Genomic DNA, 23,212 nt, shown 5'->3' with positions numbered 1-23,212 from the left:
TACATAGTGTGGCCCATATGCCTCCAGGAAGTCTAGTGTGTTTCCAGCTGCAGTCAATTCCAGACACAAAGTATGTCTCCTTCTGGGAAGGACAGAACTTTCCTGCGAGCCTCAGTAGTTTCCTCTGTCTGAGAAATTTGAGGCGCCTCTCACTACAGTAGTAACTTGGTATGCACTAGGAATAGGGGTAACTGAAGCTGACCTGTCTGGAGCACCTCCCCAGAACCCCAAGAAATTCTGATCTCAGAGAGGAAATGGCTATCAAAAATACAAAGTGCAAGGATGAAAACTACTTGTTACTTAATTTACATGCATGGTCTACTATGGTACTTAACACAATTATGTAAAATGAAAAGAATGAGGCCATTAAAATATTGGGGAAAGTGTTAAATATTTTTGCAAGATTGGAGGGGGGAAGGGCATCAAAGGGAAAAACCAAAAAGAAAAAGACAGATGGATTCAATTAGACAGAAATAAAACCTTTGATATGAAAATAGATTTCAAATTAAACTCCTTAAACATAGCACACCATAGTTAACATTTAAAGGTATTGATACTAACCAAGAATATTTGCAACGTTTCAAAATTAATATCTTAGTACTATATATAAGAAGTTCCTAAAAATCAGTAAGAACTTGAACATATCTAAAGAAACATGGACAGAGAATATAAAATAAGAATTCACATTTGAAGGGAGTGCAGGGAAGGGGGAAAAAATAAGAACCAAGAGAGTATGTAAAGGTGCATATCTCCAATGATGAATGTAATTATATTGTACACCTAAAATGTACCAATAAAAGGAAAAGAAAAGAATTCACAAAACATACAAATGGATGAAAAGTATTCAACATATCAGCAATGAAAGAAAAGCAAGTAAGATGAAAGACCTTTTCTTCCCTTTAAGATAGTAAAGACTAAAAGATATGCGTGATCCCAGGAATGGGAGTATAAACTAGTACATCCTCTCTAGAAAGCAACTTGAAATTTGAAGGCTTTAAGAAGTTCATAACCTTTAACATAGCAATTGTTTTAGGAATTTCTCCCAAGGAAATAATAATGATACACTCAAAGATTCAATTTCAAGGATATCCCTCATCTGAAACTCGGATAAACATAACGTCCAACATTGGAAGACCTTCATAAGCTGGTGCACATGTGTAATCTCAACACTGTGGGAGGCCGAGGCAGAAAGATCACAAGTGTGATCCCACCTTGGGAAACTTAGTGAGACACTGTTTCAAAATAAAAAATGAAAATAAGGGCTGGAATAGGAACTAGCACAGAGAATCAACAACTGGGATCTCATCCTATTAAAAAGCTTCTGCACTGCAAGAGAAACCACCAACAGAGTTAAGAGACAACATACAATGTGGGAAAAATTTTTTACTAGCTGTTCCTCAGACAAAGGACCGCTATCTAGAATACATAAAGAACTTTAAAAAATCAGGCTCCCTAAATTTAAAGACCCAGTTCAAAAATGGGCATCTGAAATGAACAGACATTTCTCAGACAAAGAAGTAGAAATAGCAAATAAACATATGAAAAAATGTTCAACATCACTGATCATTCAAGAGATGCAAATGAAAACAGCACTGAGATTCCACCTCACCCCAGAAAGAATGGCTGCTATCATGAAATCAACCAATAACAAATGCTGGCGGGGGTTTTGGGGAGAAAGGAACCCTTCTCCACTGTTGGTGGGAGTGCAGACGGGTACAACCACTGTGGCCATCAATATGGAGATAACTCAAAAAACTAGGATTAGAGGTCCCATTTGATGCAGCTATTCGCCTGCTGGATGTCTTCCCAAAAGAATTAAAAGAATCATATCATAGCAATATATGCACACCCATGTTTATAGCGGCACAGTTTGTAATAGCTAAAACTTGGAAACAGCCCAACTGCCCATCAACTGGAGACTGGATAAAGAAGATGTGGGTTTTTTTTTTTTAATAAAATGGAATACTACTCAGCCATAAAGAATGAGAAACTAGAGTCATTTATAGCTAAATGGATGCACACTGAGGTCATACTTAAGTGAAATAAATAGGACACACATGTATAAAAACCAAATAGTTTCTCTGGTGTGAGAAACTGAAAGTGTAAATAAGAATCAAAATGTATAATAGATAATGTGAAATAGGAAGAAAAGGTCTAAAGGGGAAGAGGAAGTGGAGGAGTAGGGGAAAGCAAAGAAGGGAAAGGAAATATATGAAAAAAGGAAAAAATGCGGAAACAGTCTTTTTAAATAGGAACTGGTGAAGGGGTTGAAAGGAGGGCAGGGGAATGGGGAAAAAACTAAGAACCAAGGTATATCATGTAAAGGTTTAAATTCCCAATGATGAATGTCATCATACTGTATACCTAAAATGTACCAATAAACTTAATGAATAAAAAGAAAATAAGGGCTGGAGATACAGCTTAGTTCAAAGGCCCTGAGTTCAATCCCCAGTACCACAAAAATTAAAAAAATAAACAAAATAGGACATTCATAGACTGTGTAGAATGAAAAGAACCACTTTTTTTTTTTTGGTACCGGGGATCAAACTCGTGTCCTTGCACCTGCAAACCAGGCAGCGGACCCACTAAGCTAAATCCTTGGCCCACGAGCCACATTTTAAGGAGGGTAAAAATGGTGGGTGCTATATAATGTTTCACTTTATTTAAAAAAAGGATAAACATGTGTTAAAAAGACTGATACTCCAAAATGTTAACATTGATTATTGTTAACTATCAAGATTATGAGTGATTTTTTGGTTTTCTTCTCTTTGTATTTCTGTTTATTTAAATTTTCTTACAACATCCATACATACAATTTTTGAGATGTAGAGATTGTCAATTGACAAACAAAAACTTTTAGCTATATTCCAAAGGTTGATTAAAAATATAATTTAATTGGAGCCTTAATGCTTTGCTACCATCTGCCCACCATGAACAGTTTCTCCTCTCAATCCCACTCTGCCTTGGAGCCAGAGATTATGGACTGAAACCCCTATAAACTGTAATAAAAGGAGGGCAGAGAAGGTCAGCCGGTCCCAGCACCTGGAAGGAAGCTCCCCCGCTACCATCCCAAGCTCCTATAGCAGAGAAGCTGAGCTGGTCCCAGCACCCGAAAGGAAGCTCCCCCGATGCCATTCCAAGTTCCTAGGGCAGAGAAAGTGAGCCACGCAGGCACCAGAAACAACCCCCCCGCCCCGCCACCCTGTGGAAATGAGAAGACATGTAAACAAGCCTCAAAAACAGACTTTTGGATCACCTACAGCAACCCCAAAGGGAAACGAGATGGAACAATCTGATACTCAACTACCTGGACTCTCTCAACTGGCAACAAAAGAGGATCTGGGAAAAATGAAATCAGAAATAATTACTCAGATAACAGCAAAGATTGTGCTCATGGTGCAAGACATGATTAATAAATCTAGAGAGGACACAGATAAAAAAATAGAGGATCTGAGGAACATGACGGAATCCCAACATAGGAAACAAATGGAATCCATAAAACAGATGCAAACAGATTTCCAAGAGATTAAAAACTCCATCAAAAGTCTGCACAGCAGAATGAACCAATGTGAGGACAGAATTTCACATATAGAAGATAAGATTGCAATTAATGACCAGGAAAAGAAAAATTGCTTTAAAATTGTAAGGGAACATGAGAAATCAATCCAGCAGCTGCTAGATGATGCAAAGAAGAATAACATAAGACTGATTGGAGTCAATGAAGAAAGAGGAGAGAGTGCAGATGACATCAAAAAACTCTTCACAGAAGTGATGGCAGAAAACATCCCAAGGAGGGGAAAAGAACTTGACATACAGATAAGTGAGGCATATAGGACTCCAGCTAGCCTTAATAAAAAAAAAAACTACACATAGGCATGTAATAGTTAGGATTCCAGAAATCCAACAGAAGAACAAAATTCTACAAGCAGTGAGAGAAAAGAAACAAATCACATACAAAGGAAAGCCCATCAGAATCACAGCAGACTTCTCAATGCAAACCCTCAAGGCAAGAAGAGCTTGGAGTGAGGGATTTCAAGCCCTAAAGGAAAACAGCCTCCAACCCAAATTGATGTACCCTGCAAAACTATCTTTCAAAATTGATGGAGAAATAAGATACTTTGATGATAAAGAGCACCTCAGGAACTTCATGAATATCAAACTGGCACTCCAAAAAATTTTAGACAATTCCCTAGGAAAAGACAATGAGGATCACAACCCCAGGAAACCCAGCAGAATGAATCCATTGGGCGTGACAAATTAAACGCAAAGGGGGAGAATCCAAGAAAAAGAAAAAGTCATGACAAGGCTTTTAAAACTTTTAACTTCATCTCCCTAATGTGTATAATTCAATCTCGTTATTGTACTGATTAGTATTTTTCTGATTCTAGAGTTGCACACTTTTCCTTGTGCTATACTGGCTATTTATCATCTTCTTATGTCTACTTTTTAACTGGGCTGTCTATTAATGAGCTCTAAGAATTCTTTATATATCCTGGTCATAGGTTATATGCATTGTAAATACTGTCTGTTTAAGGACTACTTTTTATTTTAATGATGTCATTTAAAGTTCTAAATTTTGATGGAATTTCATTTATCAATTTTTTTCTTTTATACATCATGTCTTTTGTAGCCTAGGTAGTTCTTGCCTACCCTGAATTCATAAACATTTTCCCTTATAATTTCTTCTTAAAGTTTTATACTTTTAGGCTTTCATATTTAGGTTCATAGATCCCTTCAAGTTATTTTCATGTATCAAAATAAAGGGTTGAGGTTAATTTTTTTATATATGGATACCAGGTGTTCTAATGCTGTTTGCTGAAAACACTATCTCTTCCTCGGCTCTTGAATTGAGTTTATATTCTATAAAATGCTAATGTTAAACAATCTTTCAAAACTCAGTGGACCATGTATGTGTGGTTCTATTTCTAGATTCTCTGTTTTTTTTGTTTGTTTGTTTGTTTTTTTGTACTGGGGATCGAACTCAGGTCCTTGCACTTGCAAAGCAGGCGGCGGACCCACTGAGCTAAATCCCTGGCCCTAGATTCTCTGTTTTATTCCAATGATCTATATGTCTTTCCTTCCACCAACACTGCCTTGATTCCTGTAGCTTTAGAAGAAGTCTTAAAATTAGGTACTAAATGTCTTCCAACACTGTTTTTATTTTTTTGGGTTTTTTTTAAACTTTTCTAGGTCCTTTGTACTCCTACATAACTTTTAAATTTCAATATCCAATTCTTCATTTATAGCAAGTGTACACAGACCTGAATTTTTATACATACCTTGTGTTTTCTAATCCTGCTAAATTCAAATTCAAGTTCTAGGGGCTCCTAGAGATTTCTTAGTATTTCCTCTGTAGATGGTCATTTCATCTACATATAAAGATTTTGCTTCTACTTTGCCAATCCTATCCTAATTGTGTCATTTTTATTGCCAGACTATTTTGGTGGGGCCTAGGTTTCAAAGTTTAATGGACAGATGAAGAGTAAGCATATCTGCCCTTGTTCCCCACCTTAAGGAGAAAGCATTGTATCTTCTCCATTCATGTAAGGTGTTCTCACTGGAAGTATGGAATACATGTCTTTAATCTGTTGAGAAGGTTCTGTTCTACTTCTAGTCTCCTGATAGCTTTTACCATGAACAGCTGTAGAATTTGGTCCAATACTTTTTCTCCAACTAGTGAGAGGATCATACGGCTTTTTCCTTTCCTCTGTTAAAATGATGACTTTTGGGGGTGGATCTTCCTATGCCGAACCAACACTGCCATCCCTATAACAAAACCACTTTCTACATCCTGCCAGATCTGACTTCTAATAGTTTGTTTTGTTAAACAAATTTCTATCTATGTTCATACTTTTTTCTTCTATTGTCTTTATCCAGTTTTAGGATTAGCACAATGTTGAGTTCCTAAAATGAGGGGAGAAGTGTCCCTTCTTTTTTCTGCTTTAATTGTTTGATATAATTTATCAGTTAAAATGTTTATGAGCCTGCTGTTGTCATATAGGTAGGTTTTCAAGCTAGGAATATACTTTCTTTAATAGGTGCTATTGAAATTTTATATTTCCTCCAGAGTTAGTTTCATTAATTTGTCTTCCAAGGTACTTCTTAGAAGTTGTCAAATTTATTTCAAAAAAGATTTTTGTAATATGCTTTCTATATCCTTTTAAATTCTGCAAAATCTGTGGTAATGTCTCCTAGATCTTGATATTGTAATTTAAAAAATGTATAATTGATATTGTGTAATAGGAAGAAAAGGTCTGAAGGAGCAGGGGAAGTGGGAAGGGTAGGGGAAAGGAAAAAAGGGAAAAGAAAAAATATGAGAAAAGGAAAACAATGGAAACAAGGTCTTTGCAAATAGGGAAGGGTGGAGGGGGTGAAGGGAGGGCAGGGGAAGGGGAAAAAATAAGAACCAAGATACTCATGTAATGGTACAAGATCCCAATGATGAATGTAACTGTATTTTATACCTAAAATGTAACCAATAAACTTAATGGGAAAAAAAGGTAATAAAAGTTAAAAAAATATGTAATTTAATTGGAGAAGGAAGGTCATTGAACTTATTTCTCTAGTGGGAATCACTTAAAACTCAACTATTTTTGGAAAACTATAGTATAAATGAGGTAGGAGAAGAAAGCACTGCAGTGCCACAGGCCAGTAGCATAGTGGCAAGGTCTCTGCACAGGAATGAGAATCAGAAAGCCAGATTTCTAAACAGCAATGAGAAGTATGCAGCCTACACTCTGGGGCCTCTATAGAAGAAGGCACCTCATATGGCAAATCTGGTTCACCTAGGTCCTACTCCTCCACATTAGGCCTGGAGGCTTATTTTGTGTCTGTTGTCTTCATTTGGTTATCACTGTTTTCAAACAGCTATGAAGATTTTCAATCTTTTGGACAGTATTAGGGACCCCACTCCAGTCCCACCCAGAGGATGCTGCAAAGGGAGTAAGTTAGGAAGGAAAGCCCTGAATGCAAAAGAAATGTACAATGACACTCACAGACGAAAGATGCAGACAACCAGATCCAAGTAGAGGAGTGTGTTCATTTCTAATAGGAAAGAATCACAGTAATTTGAAAGTGATTCTTTAGAAGAATCTAAAATAATGACATTTAGATGAAATCTTCTAAGGTTTCTCTTGGGCTCTATTCATTATCCTTCCCCATAGTAACCTTGGCCTTTTCATTCTTTTCTCAAGTGCCATGAGTTCATTCCTATACCTGCAGAACCAAGGACACAACCCATGAGCCCTGGCTAAGCTCCTTTATACAGCAGTCTTCAGGGATCCAGTATCATTCATTGTTGTGAGTTTTGTTTTCCTCAGTATTGGGGATTGAACTCGGGGAGCGCTATGTTTCCAGCCCTTGTTTTATTTTTAAAACTGTTTTTGGAGACAGTCTTACTAAATTGCTAAATTGCTCACGCTGAACTTGCACTCTTCCTGCATTAGCTTCCCAGAGTGCAGGGATTATAGGTGTGTACCACCACAGTCAATTTCACTGTTAGTTTTAATCTCTTCCACCATGACATCAACCCTCCTAGCAACCATTTCCTGAGAGTGTCACAGATCCACAATGTTCCATGTGCTAGAGGCAGCAACAGAGGAGAATTATGAGCAGCTCTTTCCTGAACCTATTTACAGCGTATCGAGGTACACAGAACTTGATGGAACCAGAAATAAAGATAGGATGTCAGGAATGGGAACCCCGCTACAAGACTGGGAAGTCTTCCTGAAAATGGTGAGACATGAGCTGTACACAGGATATAGAGAAGGACCAGTCCTGGGGGGCCTTACAGAGAAACAGTGTGCAGAGAAGAAAACAAGGAGAGGGAGCCATCTGCCTTAGAGCTGGAGCTGACAGGAGGAAAAATGGAAATAAAACTGGAGAGACAGAATGCACCTATTACAGAGGGTTTTGAGAATTAGGAGTTAACATAGTTATAGCACAGTAAGAATGACTGTAGCTTCTTGAGTGGAAGATTTGCTGCCAAACACAAAAGTTTTGGGAAGACCAGGATGAGAACAACAGGCAAGAGAGGCTGGAGATAGGAAGGGAGGTCACAGGGCACCCACTCACTGCCACCATTCACTGCTACCATGAACAAATTGCAGGTGCAGGGTGAGGCTCCGAGGGCATACAAATAGGTCAGTGGGAAGACAGTAAAGTAAACAAAGGAAGGATGAGCATGTTGGAGAAGAGAGGAAGAGGAAATAGATTTTGTGAACACAATCTGTTGGCAAAAATGACTTCTGGATTTAAAGCTGAAAAACTGATCAGTCATGCGTTGCTGGGAGAGCTGTGCTGGAGATCACTATGGCCGGGCCTCACTCGCCTCCTCCCAGATGAGGCAGGGCCAGGTGGGAGGAGAACAGGCGACAAGAGGGCTTGGTGGAGAAGAAGAAGAGGATGTGCCTTCCTCCCTGTCCATTCCCCATAAAACTATTAAAGCATGGTGTTCTGCAGACCTTAGCTACTCTCCTGGCTCCAGTTACAGACCAGCCCCTTTTACCTCCCCCTACACTTCCCTTATCTCTACCACTATAAACAAACGTGCAGCAGTTGCCTGGCAGTCTTTTTCTCCCATCAGGAGGAAAAGCCCCACTTGGCCCCAGCTTTGTATCTCCTTGTATTTTTTGTATCTCTTTGTCTTTGTTTTCCTTCATCCCCCGCAGCTGTTCTCCCTACGTGGACCCTTCAGCCATGCAGGCTGTGACAATGTGTGGGGGATTTTAGAGCGGTGGCAGTTGGCATCACCTTTAATCACTTACTCCTGTGCAGTCCAACATGACTGTTGCTGCAGAACATGATTGTCTGGCCATTCTATTGTCATCTCAAAGTGACCTTGATAACAATGGAGCTCCTCCTCCTCCACTCCCACATCTACTTTCCCCCAATCCTAGAGCCCATTTCTCTTGCCTTTTCTTAAGATACTCTCCAGATTTCTCAAGTCCTACTCAGTTTGTCAATTACACTTATTGTCTGGTATCAAAACAAGTTTTGCTGCATGTTCCATTCATACTAAATATAGCAAAGAAATCTCTAGAAGCTCTGATTTCTAATATTAGTTGGTTTATGATAAAGTCTCTGCAGGAATGTAAACATCAAACTTTAAAATGATGTATAATAGCAACAACTACCATTTACTATTATTATGCATCCATTGCCATGCAAGACACTGACATTTCATTCATGTAATCCTCTCAGAAACTCTAGGAGGCAGGTAGCAGTATTGCTTTACTGTTGGAAAAGAGGTTAGGGAACTTGCCTTGGGCAACCCAGCTAGAGGGGGGAGGGCAGTGCCAGACCTGCAGCCCTCACTATGAACTTTTTTTTTTCTGGTACCAGGGATCGAACTCAGGATCTTGCGAACTCTATGAACGTCTAGCTTCTTGCCTCCACTCTAGGGAGCACCTGCCTGCCTGTGTTCTCAATCCTCACCTCCACCCCTGTCTTCCCATCAGGATTAGGTGGAAGTGCTCATGGACAGCAGCTCCGGAAGCCTCAGGCTTAGCATAGGAAGATTTTCTCACTCCTCTTTCTCTCTACGTTTGCCCTTAGCCTAAAGATAGGGCCTAATTTCTTCCTCTTACAATTCTTCTCCTTTCTCCCTCCTCCTTTGTCTCTTCCTTCTTCCCCTTCCTCTTCTTTCCTCCTCCTTCTCTCCATCCCTTCCTCTTCTTCCTCCTTCACACTCTAATCTTCACCTGTATCTTCTTTTGATAGTTAATCTTGATATGTCAACTTCGTTGGATTAAGGAACATATAGCAGATTAGTAAAGCACACTCCTGGATGTGTGTATGGTCAGGGAAGTATAGTTTTGGGTACAAACAGGTCCTCTGGTGCTGTTCCCTAGCTCTGCTTCCCGGCCACCATGGACTAAGCAGCTTTGCTCCATCATACCTTTCTTCCATGAGGTTTCTGCCATGAAGCAGAATCTGAAATTGTACTGAATCCGAAACTGAGCTAAATTAAACATTTCCCCTTTAAATTATGGGTGTCAGGTATTGTGTCTCAGTGATGGAAAAGATGACTAGTACACTGCCCTATGGCGAAGATTCATTCCCCTAGTCCTCATTAACCCTCCAAACCACAAGAAGCTCCCCAAACCCAATATTTGGTTCCAATTTTAGAAATATTTTTCTAGAGCTTAATGCTGATATCCTTTATCCACCTGGTTCATAATCACCATTATCACTGAGACAGTTACTAAACACTTATCCTGTGCTGGGTTCAAGTACAGCATCTCACAGGTATTGTCTCATTTATTCTTCTCAACCTACAAAACAGGAATTGTCTGCACCATTTTATGATTTCCAAGGTCAGACAATCATTAAGGAGCAATGAACTCAGGTCTGGTAGATTTTTAGCCTAGATTCCTAACTGTCACATGCTATAGCTCATAGCTGAGGAACTCAGTGCTCTAAATACCTAGATTTTATAACATGACCGTATTTGTCTACCTCCTAGTACAACGCTGTACACACTTCTTCCAGAGATTCATCTATGCTTCCTTTTGATGTGGCTTTACAAAGTTTGGTTTTCCCCATTTCATCTGAGCAGACTAAATCTGTCTACTAGCCTCATCACTCCTCACATTTAGTTAACAAACACATAATGTACATTTGCTATTTTCATCCGTGTGAAATTGACTGCCTCTTGTGGTATGTGTAAACCATGCACTATTCAAACTTGGGAACACACTTGCCACTACCTTGGTCAGCAGAGTATATTAGACAAGAGTAAAGTGGAAATTTTTTGTTGGTGTTTAATTGTCATGTTTCGTATGTGTGATAGTCATAAATGATTCATATTAATTCAGATCAAAAAAATGAATTAAAACTGGTCAGTTGTAGTGCTCTAACATTTTAAAAAACAGAAACGTGTATGTTGTATGACAGAAAAGATATTAAGAAAAATTTCTAAATTATTGTGAATTACTTAATTCCTTAAAATGATAATTAGGTTATATTAATAGCATAAATTATGGCTACACTGGTTTCATGGAGAGCTAAAAGGGCACTTTAGAGATTCAATTGGACTTGGACCCACTCTGCTGGATCTAAAAGCAGGGCTTTGCAAACTCAACAGTTAGATAAACACCATCTGTGGAGAAACAAATCATTCCTTGCTCATTGTTACAAGAAACTGTAAGATACAATCTTTCCTAAAATACAGTTTTAAAAGTTAGAGAATCTTGGATCCTATTGAAGCACCTGGCTTTTTTTGTTTGTTTTGTTTTGAGATAGTGTCTCACTATGTTAAGTTTAGGCTGGTCTTGAACTCATTATGTAGCTCAGGCTGGGGTCAAACTTTTAGTGACCCTCCTGCCTCAACCTCCCAAGTACTGGGATTACAGGCATGAGCCACCACACCCAGCCAAATCACCTGTTTCTTAAGGCTTTAAAGATATTTTTAGCTGGTTTCTCGAAGCTACAAATGTCACGGTGTTCCTAAATGAACTATCAAAAGCTATTGGGGAGTCTCTTGGCTTCAGTCTAAGGCCAGCAGAATTATCTCAATTCAAAACATTAAAGCCCTAGGAGGCTTCAACCTCTCTTGTAGTTCTGGAGAAATCAGAAACTTGTCAGACATACTGCTCCTATGGTAAGAGCTCTCTTCCATCAGGTAACGTTCTTTTCAGGTTAAGTCCCACTAAGTGTAGGTGGAACTCAGTTTGGCACTGTTCCCAATGCTCCTCAGAGTCATCCTTCAGCTCTTGGTGATGATAAGCCCTGGGAAGCTCTGATGGATGCAGAGCTTCAGGTCATAGGAATGAAATGGTCACCATTACTGACATGTCTTCTCAATGCTGGTTTATGGCTCTATCATAAGACTGTCAACTTGAGTTTTGTGATACCCAGATTAATAACAAGAGGCATGTTAGCATGCTAAAGAAGTGTCCCAGAAAAAAAACTGTCATATTTCTATAGTCTTTTTGTGTGTGTGTGTGCGGTACTGGGGATTGAACCCAGGGCTTGTATATGGGAGGCAAGTTCTCTACCACTGAGCCACATCTCCAGCCCTCATTTATAAAATTTTAAGTGTTTGCATGTTTTTTTCTTTCCTACTTTCTCTTTTCTGAAGAGGGGGATATGTTTACATTAAACCCCAATAAGCTCAAAAAACACTACTGGGATATATTTGTCTAAATGTGGCCCAGCCCAGGGGAGATGAATTTTAGCAAGCTGGGTATTTACCATAAAGTCTTTCCAAAATTCCAAGACTTTGAAAGTAGAACAACAGTTTTTAGGCTATAATATCTCTTGCCCCAACGTTTGAAATGGAATTCTAACATTAAGTATGGACTTTCAGAGAATATAAAACCTCTAAACATATACCAATTTTAATTACAGTAGCTTCTAACTCTGGTTTCACTAACCTCCATTTCAGTTACTTAAGGTCAATCACAGTCTGAAAAAATTAAATGAAAATTGAAGAAATGAACAATTCATAAATGTTAAATAACTTTTATTAGTATATTGTAAGTTTTCTGTTTTATTAGTAGTGTTGTAATCTCTTATGTGCCTGATTTATAAGTTAAAACTTATTATAGGTATGTATGTATGGGATAAAGCATGGTATATGTATAAGATTTGGTACTATCCGTGGTTTTATGATTTCCCTACAGGTCTTGGAATATATGCCACCAAAATAAGGGGACACCTATAATAAAATAGATTTGTGTGCTCTGAATGGTTAAAATTTAAGTCTTCATACTTATATGTATCTCAAGTGCTAGACAGGAAGCTATCCAGAACCATCTGAGAATAAAAGTAATTTTTTTTGTTTTCCTAACTTAGAGAATAATAAATACATGAGTAATGGTTTTATTCTAAAATATATAATCTAAACATATCCAAATATGTAAATATATTTACATATTTAATTATATGCTTACGTACATATTTTTAAATATACATACTATACAGACAAATACACATATATAAATTCAAAAATACCAAAAAGTTTTTGTAAGAAATTTTATCTGTGAGCCAATTCAAAGAATAACTAAGGGAGACTAAAACTTATGAATATTTAGACAGACCATGGGAAGACTGTGGGCTTTGTATTTAAACACTTAATACTTAGAATTCCATTTTTAAGCCTAATAAGAGAAATGTCCTCAAATATCATAAATATAATGAAATAAAAGTGATTTCTTACTGAACACGGGGAAAGATGTGTTTCCTTTTAACACCTGAAATTCTTGTTCTAGTCGTCTCCGTAAGTCTATTTGTTCAAATAAAACCTTCTGAAGTTCTTCTAATAGAGAAAAAAAGAAGAGCTATTTTACTAATCTTTACAAATAACTCTCCAGAGAACTGTTATATGTGGCAATTTATTATTATAAGACAAAATATTTTACCAGTTTAAAAAGTGTTGCATAGACATAGGATAGATTTTGTGCAGAAATCCATGAATATAAATCAATGTAATATATTATTTTAAAGTATTATATTTCAGTGTCATGTATTGATTGATACGTATGCATTAATCTCAATTATATCCACCCAATGGTCCATATATTATTCATATGTTGCTTGTCAAGCTTAAAATATGGTGTAGAACAAAAATATCCTCTTATTATCTCCATAGTCTTTTAAAGCTAAGAGAAGTTCTGCAATATTAAAACTTTTCTTTACCTTTCCCCATATTTTCTACATCCTTTTTGAGTGAATGAGGTGAATTGGTTTCTTGAGTGTGTTCACCTTTAAAACAAGGAAGAGAAAATATTATTAGCTGTGTATGAGTTATTTTCTGAAAGATTTTCTTTTAATAGCTGCAAAATAATTTGTTTAATGTAACCTGAAATTAGAAATCCTCAGAACCAATGTAGCTCTCATTTACTCCTTTACAATTCCTGGAACCATAGAGGGGAGCCGCCGGAAATGAGGGCAGAGTGCCTGGCCTGTGCATAACAGTTCCATGAGCCCAAAGTCCTGAAGTTAACTCCTCTCTAGATTCCCCACCATTATCCAACTCCAAAAATACAGGCAATTCCTGGAACAGGCAAAAGAGACTGGCCAAATCAAGTTTTTGGACAGAAATCTCATCAGCATCCCTTCCCTCCTTCAAATGAGGGAGCCTGGTTTTAACTGGATGGTTCTCAAAATGGCAGAGGCAGAGGGCTGGGGATTTAGCTCAGTGGCACTGTGCCTGCCTTGCAAGTGCAAGGTCCTGAGTTAAATCCCCGGTACTGCAAAAAACCCAAAATGAAACAAAATGGCAGAAACAGAATCCTCCTAGAATTTTTTTGGTCTCCAAAATTTGGGACGGTGATGAAGTTGAGGGGAAGCCTAGAATTGTGGTTGAAGTCAGCCTGGAGGGGTTGTCTAGTAAGTGATGAGTTGGTTTAAAAAAGCAACCTAAAATAGAGCTATAAGTTGGTTGTTAGTTTGTAAATATTTACTTGCTTGATGATCATCTCTTAACTATTCACCTTGGACTAATAAAAATTATGTGTGATCGCAGGGGTACAGCTCAGTAGTACAGCACATGCTTAGCATGCATAAGACCCTGGGTTCAATGCCCAGTAACAAAAAAACAACAGCAAAGAACCAAAAAACTCATCTGTATTGTGAATAACAGTAAGGTTGTTGTTCTTATCTATTTTGCTTATGTGCTAACTAGAATGATGGCAAGCCATAAGGAAGTATTTACCTACAGTTCATTGAGTCTACATAATCCAGGAAAATCTAAATAAATCAAAGAAATCCAATCATTCACCTAAACAGACAACTGTATTTTCAAATTTCCAACTGATTTCTGCAAGAGCCACTTAATTTAATTAAGCTTTCTGTTTTTGTCTAAAGAGGTACCATAGCACAGATAAAGGCATTCTGAATAGGTTTTTTTTGATTCTTTCTCCCTCATTTCCAGGCGCTAGACATCTCCCTGTGTCTCCGGAGCACCTTGTGCAGGTCTCGGGCATAGTGCTGTTTGTGTGTTACTTGGAGCCAGGGGCTGTTTTCCCTGTATGACCAGTGCCTAATACAGTGTTGGACACAAAATAATCCTTCAATAAAGTATCTTTAGTTATTACTGAAAGGAACCCCAGGAGGTTGTAAATTCTAAATTATGGCATGGGCCAGAATTCATTTTAATTCTTTCCTCACTATTTATTCATTTCCCTCAGCAAGAAATGGAATATAATGGCCCGGGCACTTGAATACTGGGAATACACAGGAATACTGGGAGATTTCATTGTCAACATAAAAATTTCTATAAAGAGGGAAACAGAACTTCTCCCCAAAGCAGTGACCTATACCACAGTATCATGAACAGATGGGAAAATCCTCAACAAGATACTGTAAATGGAAATTCTGCATTCCACCTAATGACTATCAGGAGTGCTGCATGCACACGCATGCATGTGCATGCTTGTGTATATTTAAATATATCTATGTAGCATATACATATATGCAAATGTTTCCCTTGGTATCCCTAAATTCTTTAATGACAAGCACTTTCTCCAATAGCTAGATCACATTTACACAACCTCATTCCCACTCATCTTGGTAATTGCTGACCTCTCTCTGAAGATTCAGGTGTACCTTAATACATTAGCTGTCTCCATATAATAAAAAAAATAATGAGGAAATATCTGTGAAGTATTTAAGTATAGAGTTCAATATAATTCCTAAAAATATTATTATATAAAAGAAGAGTAACATGATCATTGACAACACATCATTAGTATGTAAATGAAACATGATATTTTGAAATGAAGATAAATACATATTCATATTTTCCTGTTTAGCCTCAGTTAACCAGTTAAACATGTAGACATTTCATACTCATACACAATATTGAATCTGAACAAGAAACAAACATACACACATCTCTGCACTTATCTACAGAGCATAATGAGACTATACCATTCTATATCTTTATTAACTACTCAGAACATGACTTAAATGAGATCATTTGTTTCTGAATAAGCAATTCTAGAAGCCATGTCCTTATCAAACTACAGATCAGATTCCTTTTGATTTGTGAGTATATTTTGTGGACTGTTTCTCTTATATTACATTTCAACTTAATAATTAAATTAAAAATTAAAACATGATACATAAGAATACATTTCTTTCCCACCTCTCAATTAGTAGCTTTACATGGATATGAAACCTTCAAACAAATTGCTAATAAATGAAACCATATTAACCACAGGAAAATCTACTAATGACATTAATAATGAGCTTTCCTTTTCACCAGTTTTGTGAAGGTTTTGCAGTATTTTGCCTTCATGTCTATTGCAAAGAGATATCTTACTGCATTCCAGAGTAAAATCTGCCAACTTGAAGCTTAGAAATTCAAGTGTCTCACTTAACAAAACGGTTTTTTAAAGTGGCTAAATATTAGGTAAGTAAGGACCAAAGAACAGCTTTGACTGCCTTTTGTGCATCTTTTACTGGACTGTTGCCTTTTGCATATTACTAATCTGTGAAAACCAGATTGTTAATGGTGGTTAAAAATGACCTCTGGGAGCCTGGATGTTTGTTCACTATTGCTGCTAATGTTTTCCATCTGGTTAAAAAAAAAAAGCAGTCTAATACTAGATTAAATAAATGTGATTTTGTTGACAATGCACTCCCAATTTTTATAAATATTCCATCAGGTTAAATGCATTTAATTTTTAAAAATTAATAAATGGGTTTGGAAAAATGCAAAAATTAAAATGCTTACTTTCCTTCTTACACACTCCACCTTTTTTTTAAAGCTACAAACAAGATAAGAGGAAGCACAGAGATATTAATGGTGTAGAGATGTAGGAAAGAACATTCTATGTGGAAGGAGTGTCTTTCTTGCACCCCTGGGCTCAAACATGTTAACTTAGGTCAGACCGTAGAAGAGAACAGTTGAGTGGTTTAAAGTTGGAAAGTGATAAGAAATCAGGGCACAAAATGCATCCTGCGGGTGAATGTGACTAAAAGCTGCTCCTTAGTAGTGTGACTATACCAGTGCTCAACCAGTGCACCTTCACAGGGCCAGTTTGCTGTGTCCTGCATGGTTTCCATGAGCCCTGCTTGCCCAGAGGATAGAGGCAGCACCATGCCACATAAGAGAAACTCAACTGCTGCTTGTGCAACCAGAGGCCACAGCCTGTTGCTGAGGCTCCTGCCTTCCTGTTCTCTCCCGGGTCCTCCACTAGCAGGTGGACTCACGTTCTAGGTGCATGCTCCACCCCACCCTTGGCTCTGCCCTCACCCAGACATCAGAAAGTGAAGTACAAGAGGGTTGGATGTGAGAAGGTGTCATGCTGTGGCATTCTTGAGCACTAAATAGCAAATGAAGAGGGCACTGGAATTTATAATGATTTTTTTAAAAAGAAAAAAACCCAGTCAATAAATGCCTTAGCATTGTCTTTCAAAGCACAAGAGTAGTTATGTTCTCTTAAATATCATGGCACATCTCCTCTCAAGAACCTACAATGGCTCCCCTGTTCCATTTTAAAGAATCCATTTTAAATCCTTCCTTTAGAGTCCCCAGGTTCTCCCAAAACCTTGTTCCACCTGCTGAGGCAACCTGCCTTTATTGCCAACACAAACCCTTGGTTGTAGATAGGTCTTTATTTCTTAAAACTTGTGCTACATGGTTCTGTCCTTACATTGTTTCTCTTGCCTAAAGTCCCCTTCTCTCCATCCCTGCCCATCCAAATCAGAATGCCTTCCAAGTCCCTACTTGTCATGGACCGAATGTTTATATCCCCCAACATCCATATGTTGAAATCCTGATCTCCAAAGAGATGGTACTCAGAGGTGCAGCCTTTGAGAAGTGATTAAGACGTAAGGGCAGAAATTCATGAATGGAATTAGTGCCCTTATAAAAGCAACCCAGGGTGCTCTCTCTCTTCTTTTCTGCCATGTGGGGATATAGCAATAAAACTTGTTATCTATGAATCACCAGATGCTGAATCTGCTTGTGCCTGCTTCTTGGACTTTTTAGCTTCCAGAAGTCTGAGAAATAAATGTTGTTTACATCACCCAAGTCTATGGTTGTTTTGTTATAGCAACTTTACCATACTAAGTCACTTTTCTTCCCTAAGCCTTTTCAGCTTCACAAAATCACCCCTTTTGGGCTGAGGTTCTAAGGGCCTAGCATATTTCCTCTGCTTCTTTGCACCTGATGTTCAAGTATTTCACCTTGTTGTTAGTCTGTTATTCCTCAGTGGAAAAAAAAATGCTTTCTGAGGGTCTATAGGGAAATCCTGCCTGACAGATAACCTCCATCACCCTTGTCCTAGAGAGCGGTACAAATACGTTCCAAAAATACTAGCTGCACTTAATTTAATTTATCTCAACTTGTGAAAAAAATTCAAACTAATGTTATTATAAGTCCTCAGTTGTCATGAGCATTGTGAAGCACTAACATACTCCTACAAACACAAAAGCACATTTAAATCCATTTGTATATTTTTTTAATGGTACTGCAGATCAAACCGAGTACCACAGAGGGGCGCTTGACTGGTGAGCTACAGCCCCAGACCCTTTAATTTAATCTAAGTTTTAAAATTTTGAGACAGGTTTCCCAGTTGCCTAGGCTGACCTCAAACTTGAGATCCTCCTGCCTCACACTACTGAATAGCTGGGATTACAGATGTGTGCTGCTGTGCCTGATTCCCATTTGTATAAATAAGGGTAACTTTATTTTCAGTTTACTAGGGAAGTTTGTGATGTTCCAACAGAAAATAACTTTTGTCCTCATCTGACATTTTGAAAAAAAATTTAAAGGACAAACAAAATCCTGGCAGAGAGTTTCAGCTATGACATGGAAAATGTTAATTAACACATGTCTGCTGTGGCCTCCAACAGCAAAACTAGCTTACAATTTAATGGTTTATTTTTATTTATTCTGCAGTGTTGAGGATGGAACCCAAGGCCTCACATGTGTTAGGCAAGGGCTCTACCACTGAGCTACACCCACAGCCCCAAGCTCATTTAATTTCAAGAGCCAAATGAGGTGAGAGAACTTGTGCTATTAGTGTTCATGGGACAGGAGGAGAACTTGACAAAACAGATGTCATTATTCTCAAGTGAAACTCTCTATTCAATAAACAAGATCATTTAAATATCTGTATGTATATAAGTCATACTCTGTGTATAGGGCATAATTTAAAACATCAAGCATTTGAATGAACAGTAAGAAATTTAACCTTCACATATCCCACCTATGGAAATGCAATCTCTCCTCTCATCCCCATTTGCTTTCCTGTCCCTTGTCTTTGGCTATCTCCATTTTCAATGCTCCTCTGCACTCCAAGGTACTGCCCCAGCCAGCAGTCCCAGCAGCTAGAAAGCTGCTTATCACTGAAAGGGTCTCTATGTCCCTCCTCCACCCAGAACTGTTGTTGGCAACACTTGAGGAAAAACATTTGGAAGAAATATTTACTTTTATAGAAAAAAATCATGTTATTTAATTGTCCATTCAAAGGTAATTTGAATAAATGAAATTATTTTGATGTGGGACAGTGCCTATATACAAGATACACATGCACTCTAAGAGCTGGATAAAAAAATAATCATTTCTGTCAAGCATCCAGATGTTTCCAGAGGATTGGGGACTGTCTGTGTCTTCTTTTTGTTTTGTTTTTGGTGCCAGGAATCGAACTCAGGACCTTGCACTTGCCAGGCAAGCATGGCACCACTGAGCTAAATCCCCAGCCCCTATTGTCTGTGTCTTAGTGCAGGGTTGCCAACCAGTCCTGCACTAAAAACCGCAATTGTCTCTGTATGTTCCTCCTAATGCACTGCATACTCTTTCAAACTAAAGTAAGGCTCTGCCCATTTGCCTTCCAGAGTCTGTATAATTTCCAAATAAACCCTGAATTTTTTTTTTTTTGGTACCAGAGATCGAACTCAGGACCTTGTGCTTGCGAGGCAGGTGCTGGAACCACTGAGCTAAATCCCTGGCCCCTAGCCCTGAATTTTAATAATAGAGTTTAGTTTTATAATTTGGCTTTAATTGGAATTTTTCTGTATTTTTTCTATTACAAGATATCTTAGAGGTACCAACTTAGATGGGGTCAAAATTAATCTACAATTGGCATAACTAGTACATTTAAGAAGAATCAAAATGTAACACAACTAATGGTTTAGAGAATTTTTTAAGCATGTTTTTACATTAAGGCATTAAAAAAAATCAATTACGCAGAAGGCAAGGTTAAATAATTTCCTCTCTATCAGTGGGACATAGACCACTGTTAATTTCTTGGTGCTAAATTTCTACATTAAATTACTTCCATTGTGATGGTTGGCATTTTAGTGAGGTTACAGAACAAAAGATAAAAGAAAATCAATACCACTGGAGAGAGTATGCTACAGAACGAACTAACTAAATATTAACTTCATTAGCAAAAAAAAAAAAGCAGGGCAAGTGCAAGATTAAGTAATATCAGTCGGATTACAATTAAACTCAGAGTTACAACAAATTTTATAATCTGTGATCAAAATTTATTGAGTTGCATACACATTGCTTCTTGAGTCTATTAAAATCTTTGATTAATGAATCTTGAATACATGTAAGATGTCTCTTGAGTTTTAGAACTGGTATTATGAATTAACACTATTTAATATTTTCTAGAAAGTTTGTCATTGTCCTTCACTATCTTCTCAGGCTTAATACAGATCTTTAAAAAATCACTAGCAAGAAGAGAAATTTTAATAAATAAAAAACTGATATCTGAAATATTGGAGATTATTTAACTTTGAGTACATATATTGAAAGACTTCAGTATACACTGTATAAAAGTACATGTTCATAGAAGTTTGAAGTTTTCCCAAATTTTATAGGCAGGTAAATTGAGACACAAACTTACTTAAAGTTACCTAGAAAGTGAGAGATTTAAAATCCAGATCTACAAGTCTGTACTTTTAAGAATTTTTCTTCTTCTTTTGCCTCTTTTTAAAAAAATCATAAGTATGTTCTAAAATAGAATGGAATAATAAATCAGAGTGCCTCATCCGCTATATATTCATGAGAAGTGTAACTGCTTCTTACTATTCTCAGAAATCCATCCATAGCATATTAAGTACAGTAGAGAATCATACCAGTGGAAATCAAATTGATTTTAAAACTTCTATACATATAACAAGATGCAGCCACACTCAGAGTCCAGTGCTGCTGGCGTTTCTACAATGAAAGGGATTGAAAAGTGGGGCTGACTCCACTTTCCCTGATTTCCTTGACCTGCAGTAGCTTTGATCTGTTTTACCAGCTTGCCCCACTGCATTCAATTTCAAATCACTTAACTTCACTGAAGTTATTCAAAATGGATATGCAAAACCTTACTCTGGAATTGCAAGGGAAATACTATCATTTATATTTTTGAGTAGGTAATATTTTGACCAAACTAATATCCCCCAACCTACCTGGTTGGTTTTAAGCATGGGTCTAATTTTAAAGAGCGCTATAGATAAAAGTTCTGTCTTCTGGGGAATTTTGGCTGTTTAAGAATGTTATTTTTGACCCCTCTAATTATGCAGAAGTACAGTCTCTACTGTGTGGTTAAGGTTAATGACCATGAACAGGGTAGTTTTTGAAAAATCATTTAAAAATTTAACCTCTTCAAATTTACTGACAAGTAATTTACCAATAAGGTGGAAAAGTTGAAGGAAGGATAAATTGAATTAAAATGAACTAAAAATCCACTGGAACTAAGTATTGCTACTAAACCAAATTTGCTACTAGGAATCAATTAATGCAAGTAACTCTTAAAGATATATCTATATCATTGCTTAGACAAAGATCATAGAAATTTCCTGATATGCTACATTTATGATTATCATGGAATGAAAATTTCATATAAAGTCAAAAGTTGAATGCTCATTAGGAAGTTTGAAAAGATATTTCTAGTTGCATATGTAAAGAAATTAAATATTGTTATTTTTCAATAATAATAATTAAAGTAAGCATTGGCTAAAAGAACACAGTTATATAAACCTTATTGAATGATATTTTGGGTAAATCCCTTTTATAGTATTCATGATACATTACAGTCAGCCTGTCTCTTCCTTTTGATTGGCAGCAACTTGAAGGGAAGGAGTGGTGTAGATTTCTATCCCTGAGTCCCAGGAGCCTAACAAAATGCCTGGCACGCAGAAGGCATTTTGAACCTAACTGAAATGCATGAGTAATATTATCATGTAGAAGCAGAGGTACATGGGGAGAAATATCTCCATTAACAAGCAGAGAGTTCTGGACAAAGCATTTGGCTGTAACTATTTCAAAGCAGCTAATTAACAAGTACTCATAATCTCACCGATTCATCTGACTTTTTGACACTTGGCCAGATAAATGGATTCTTGGAATCTGATCACAGATAAATAAATTAATACCAACACACAAGCCAGTTAGGTGCCCACTCTGGGATTTTCTCAAATGTGTATTTCAATATGGTGACCATAAGCTTATCTCTCCTACAAGGAGGGACAGTTGAAGGTTTACCAAATTAAGTCTCACAACAACCCTTAAATACTTTTTGAGGCTTAAAACTCCACATACAGAGCCAGGCACGTTAGTGTGTGCCTATTTTCCCAGCTATTCCAGAGGCAGACTACAGAGGATCACTTCAACCCAGTAATCTGAGACCTGGACAACATAGCGAGACTCTGTCACATAAAATAAAATAAAATAAAATAAAATAAAATAAATTTCACATTTCCAGCAAGGGAACCATAAGGATGAACTTCTTGTGACCTAAGGTTATACTATAAATATAACAAAATATATCCTTCACCTAAAAGTTGCTCGTTTCAATAATATTTTCATCCCTTCCACATTCTACCTGTCTTCCCACTCAGTACCAGATAATAATATTATAAATCCACTACCTGCATACATCCTTAAATAATATGAGAATGAAATTGCAATATGGAAAATCAATGTAGAACAAGTTTCTCTGGGAATCTGTATCAAATTAATAATTTTGAGAAAGGTGCTAGCAATATATCAGTAGCATGAGTAGGTGTTTCTACCAACATAACTATTGACTATACTGCCCTAAGCTCCAGGCACCAAGGAAATTTTTATGTAAACACCAATCCTGACTACATTTTTACTTACTTCCTTTCAGCATTTATGTTTTTATCTGAATATCAAACAACAGCAAATCCTATTATTTTTATCCACTTTGATTATTACTGAGGTTCTTATAGCTTTTCGGGGCATATTGGCTTTTGTTAGTGTGGGGAAAATGAACCCTTTCCAAGGCCAGGA

The 23,212-nt window shown here is 37.3% G+C and overlaps 1 protein-coding gene across 1 annotated transcript in view; it reads right to left on the bottom strand.

Moving 5' to 3' along the window:
• The window catches only part of Skor2 (SKI family transcriptional corepressor 2), a 45,875-nt gene that overhangs the window by 15,650 nt on the left and 7,013 nt on the right, over positions 1-23,212 (bottom strand). Inside the window, exons 4-5 of the mRNA XM_013075924.3 lie at positions 13,642-13,707; positions 13,163-13,261 (exon numbers count right to left, since the gene is read on the bottom strand). Coding sequence (XP_012931378.2) covers positions 13,163-13,261; positions 13,642-13,707 — 165 coding nt within the window. The remainder of the gene's footprint in view (positions 1-13,162; positions 13,262-13,641; positions 13,708-23,212) is intronic.

This window comes from Heterocephalus glaber, unplaced genomic scaffold (genome assembly GCF_053883595.1).
Source record: "Heterocephalus glaber isolate CG9 unplaced genomic scaffold, H.glaber_assembly_v1.0 deba00000331, whole genome shotgun sequence".
NCBI lineage: Eukaryota > Metazoa > Chordata > Mammalia > Rodentia > Bathyergidae > Heterocephalus > Heterocephalus glaber.
This window is presented reverse-complemented; position numbering and strand designations above follow the sequence as displayed.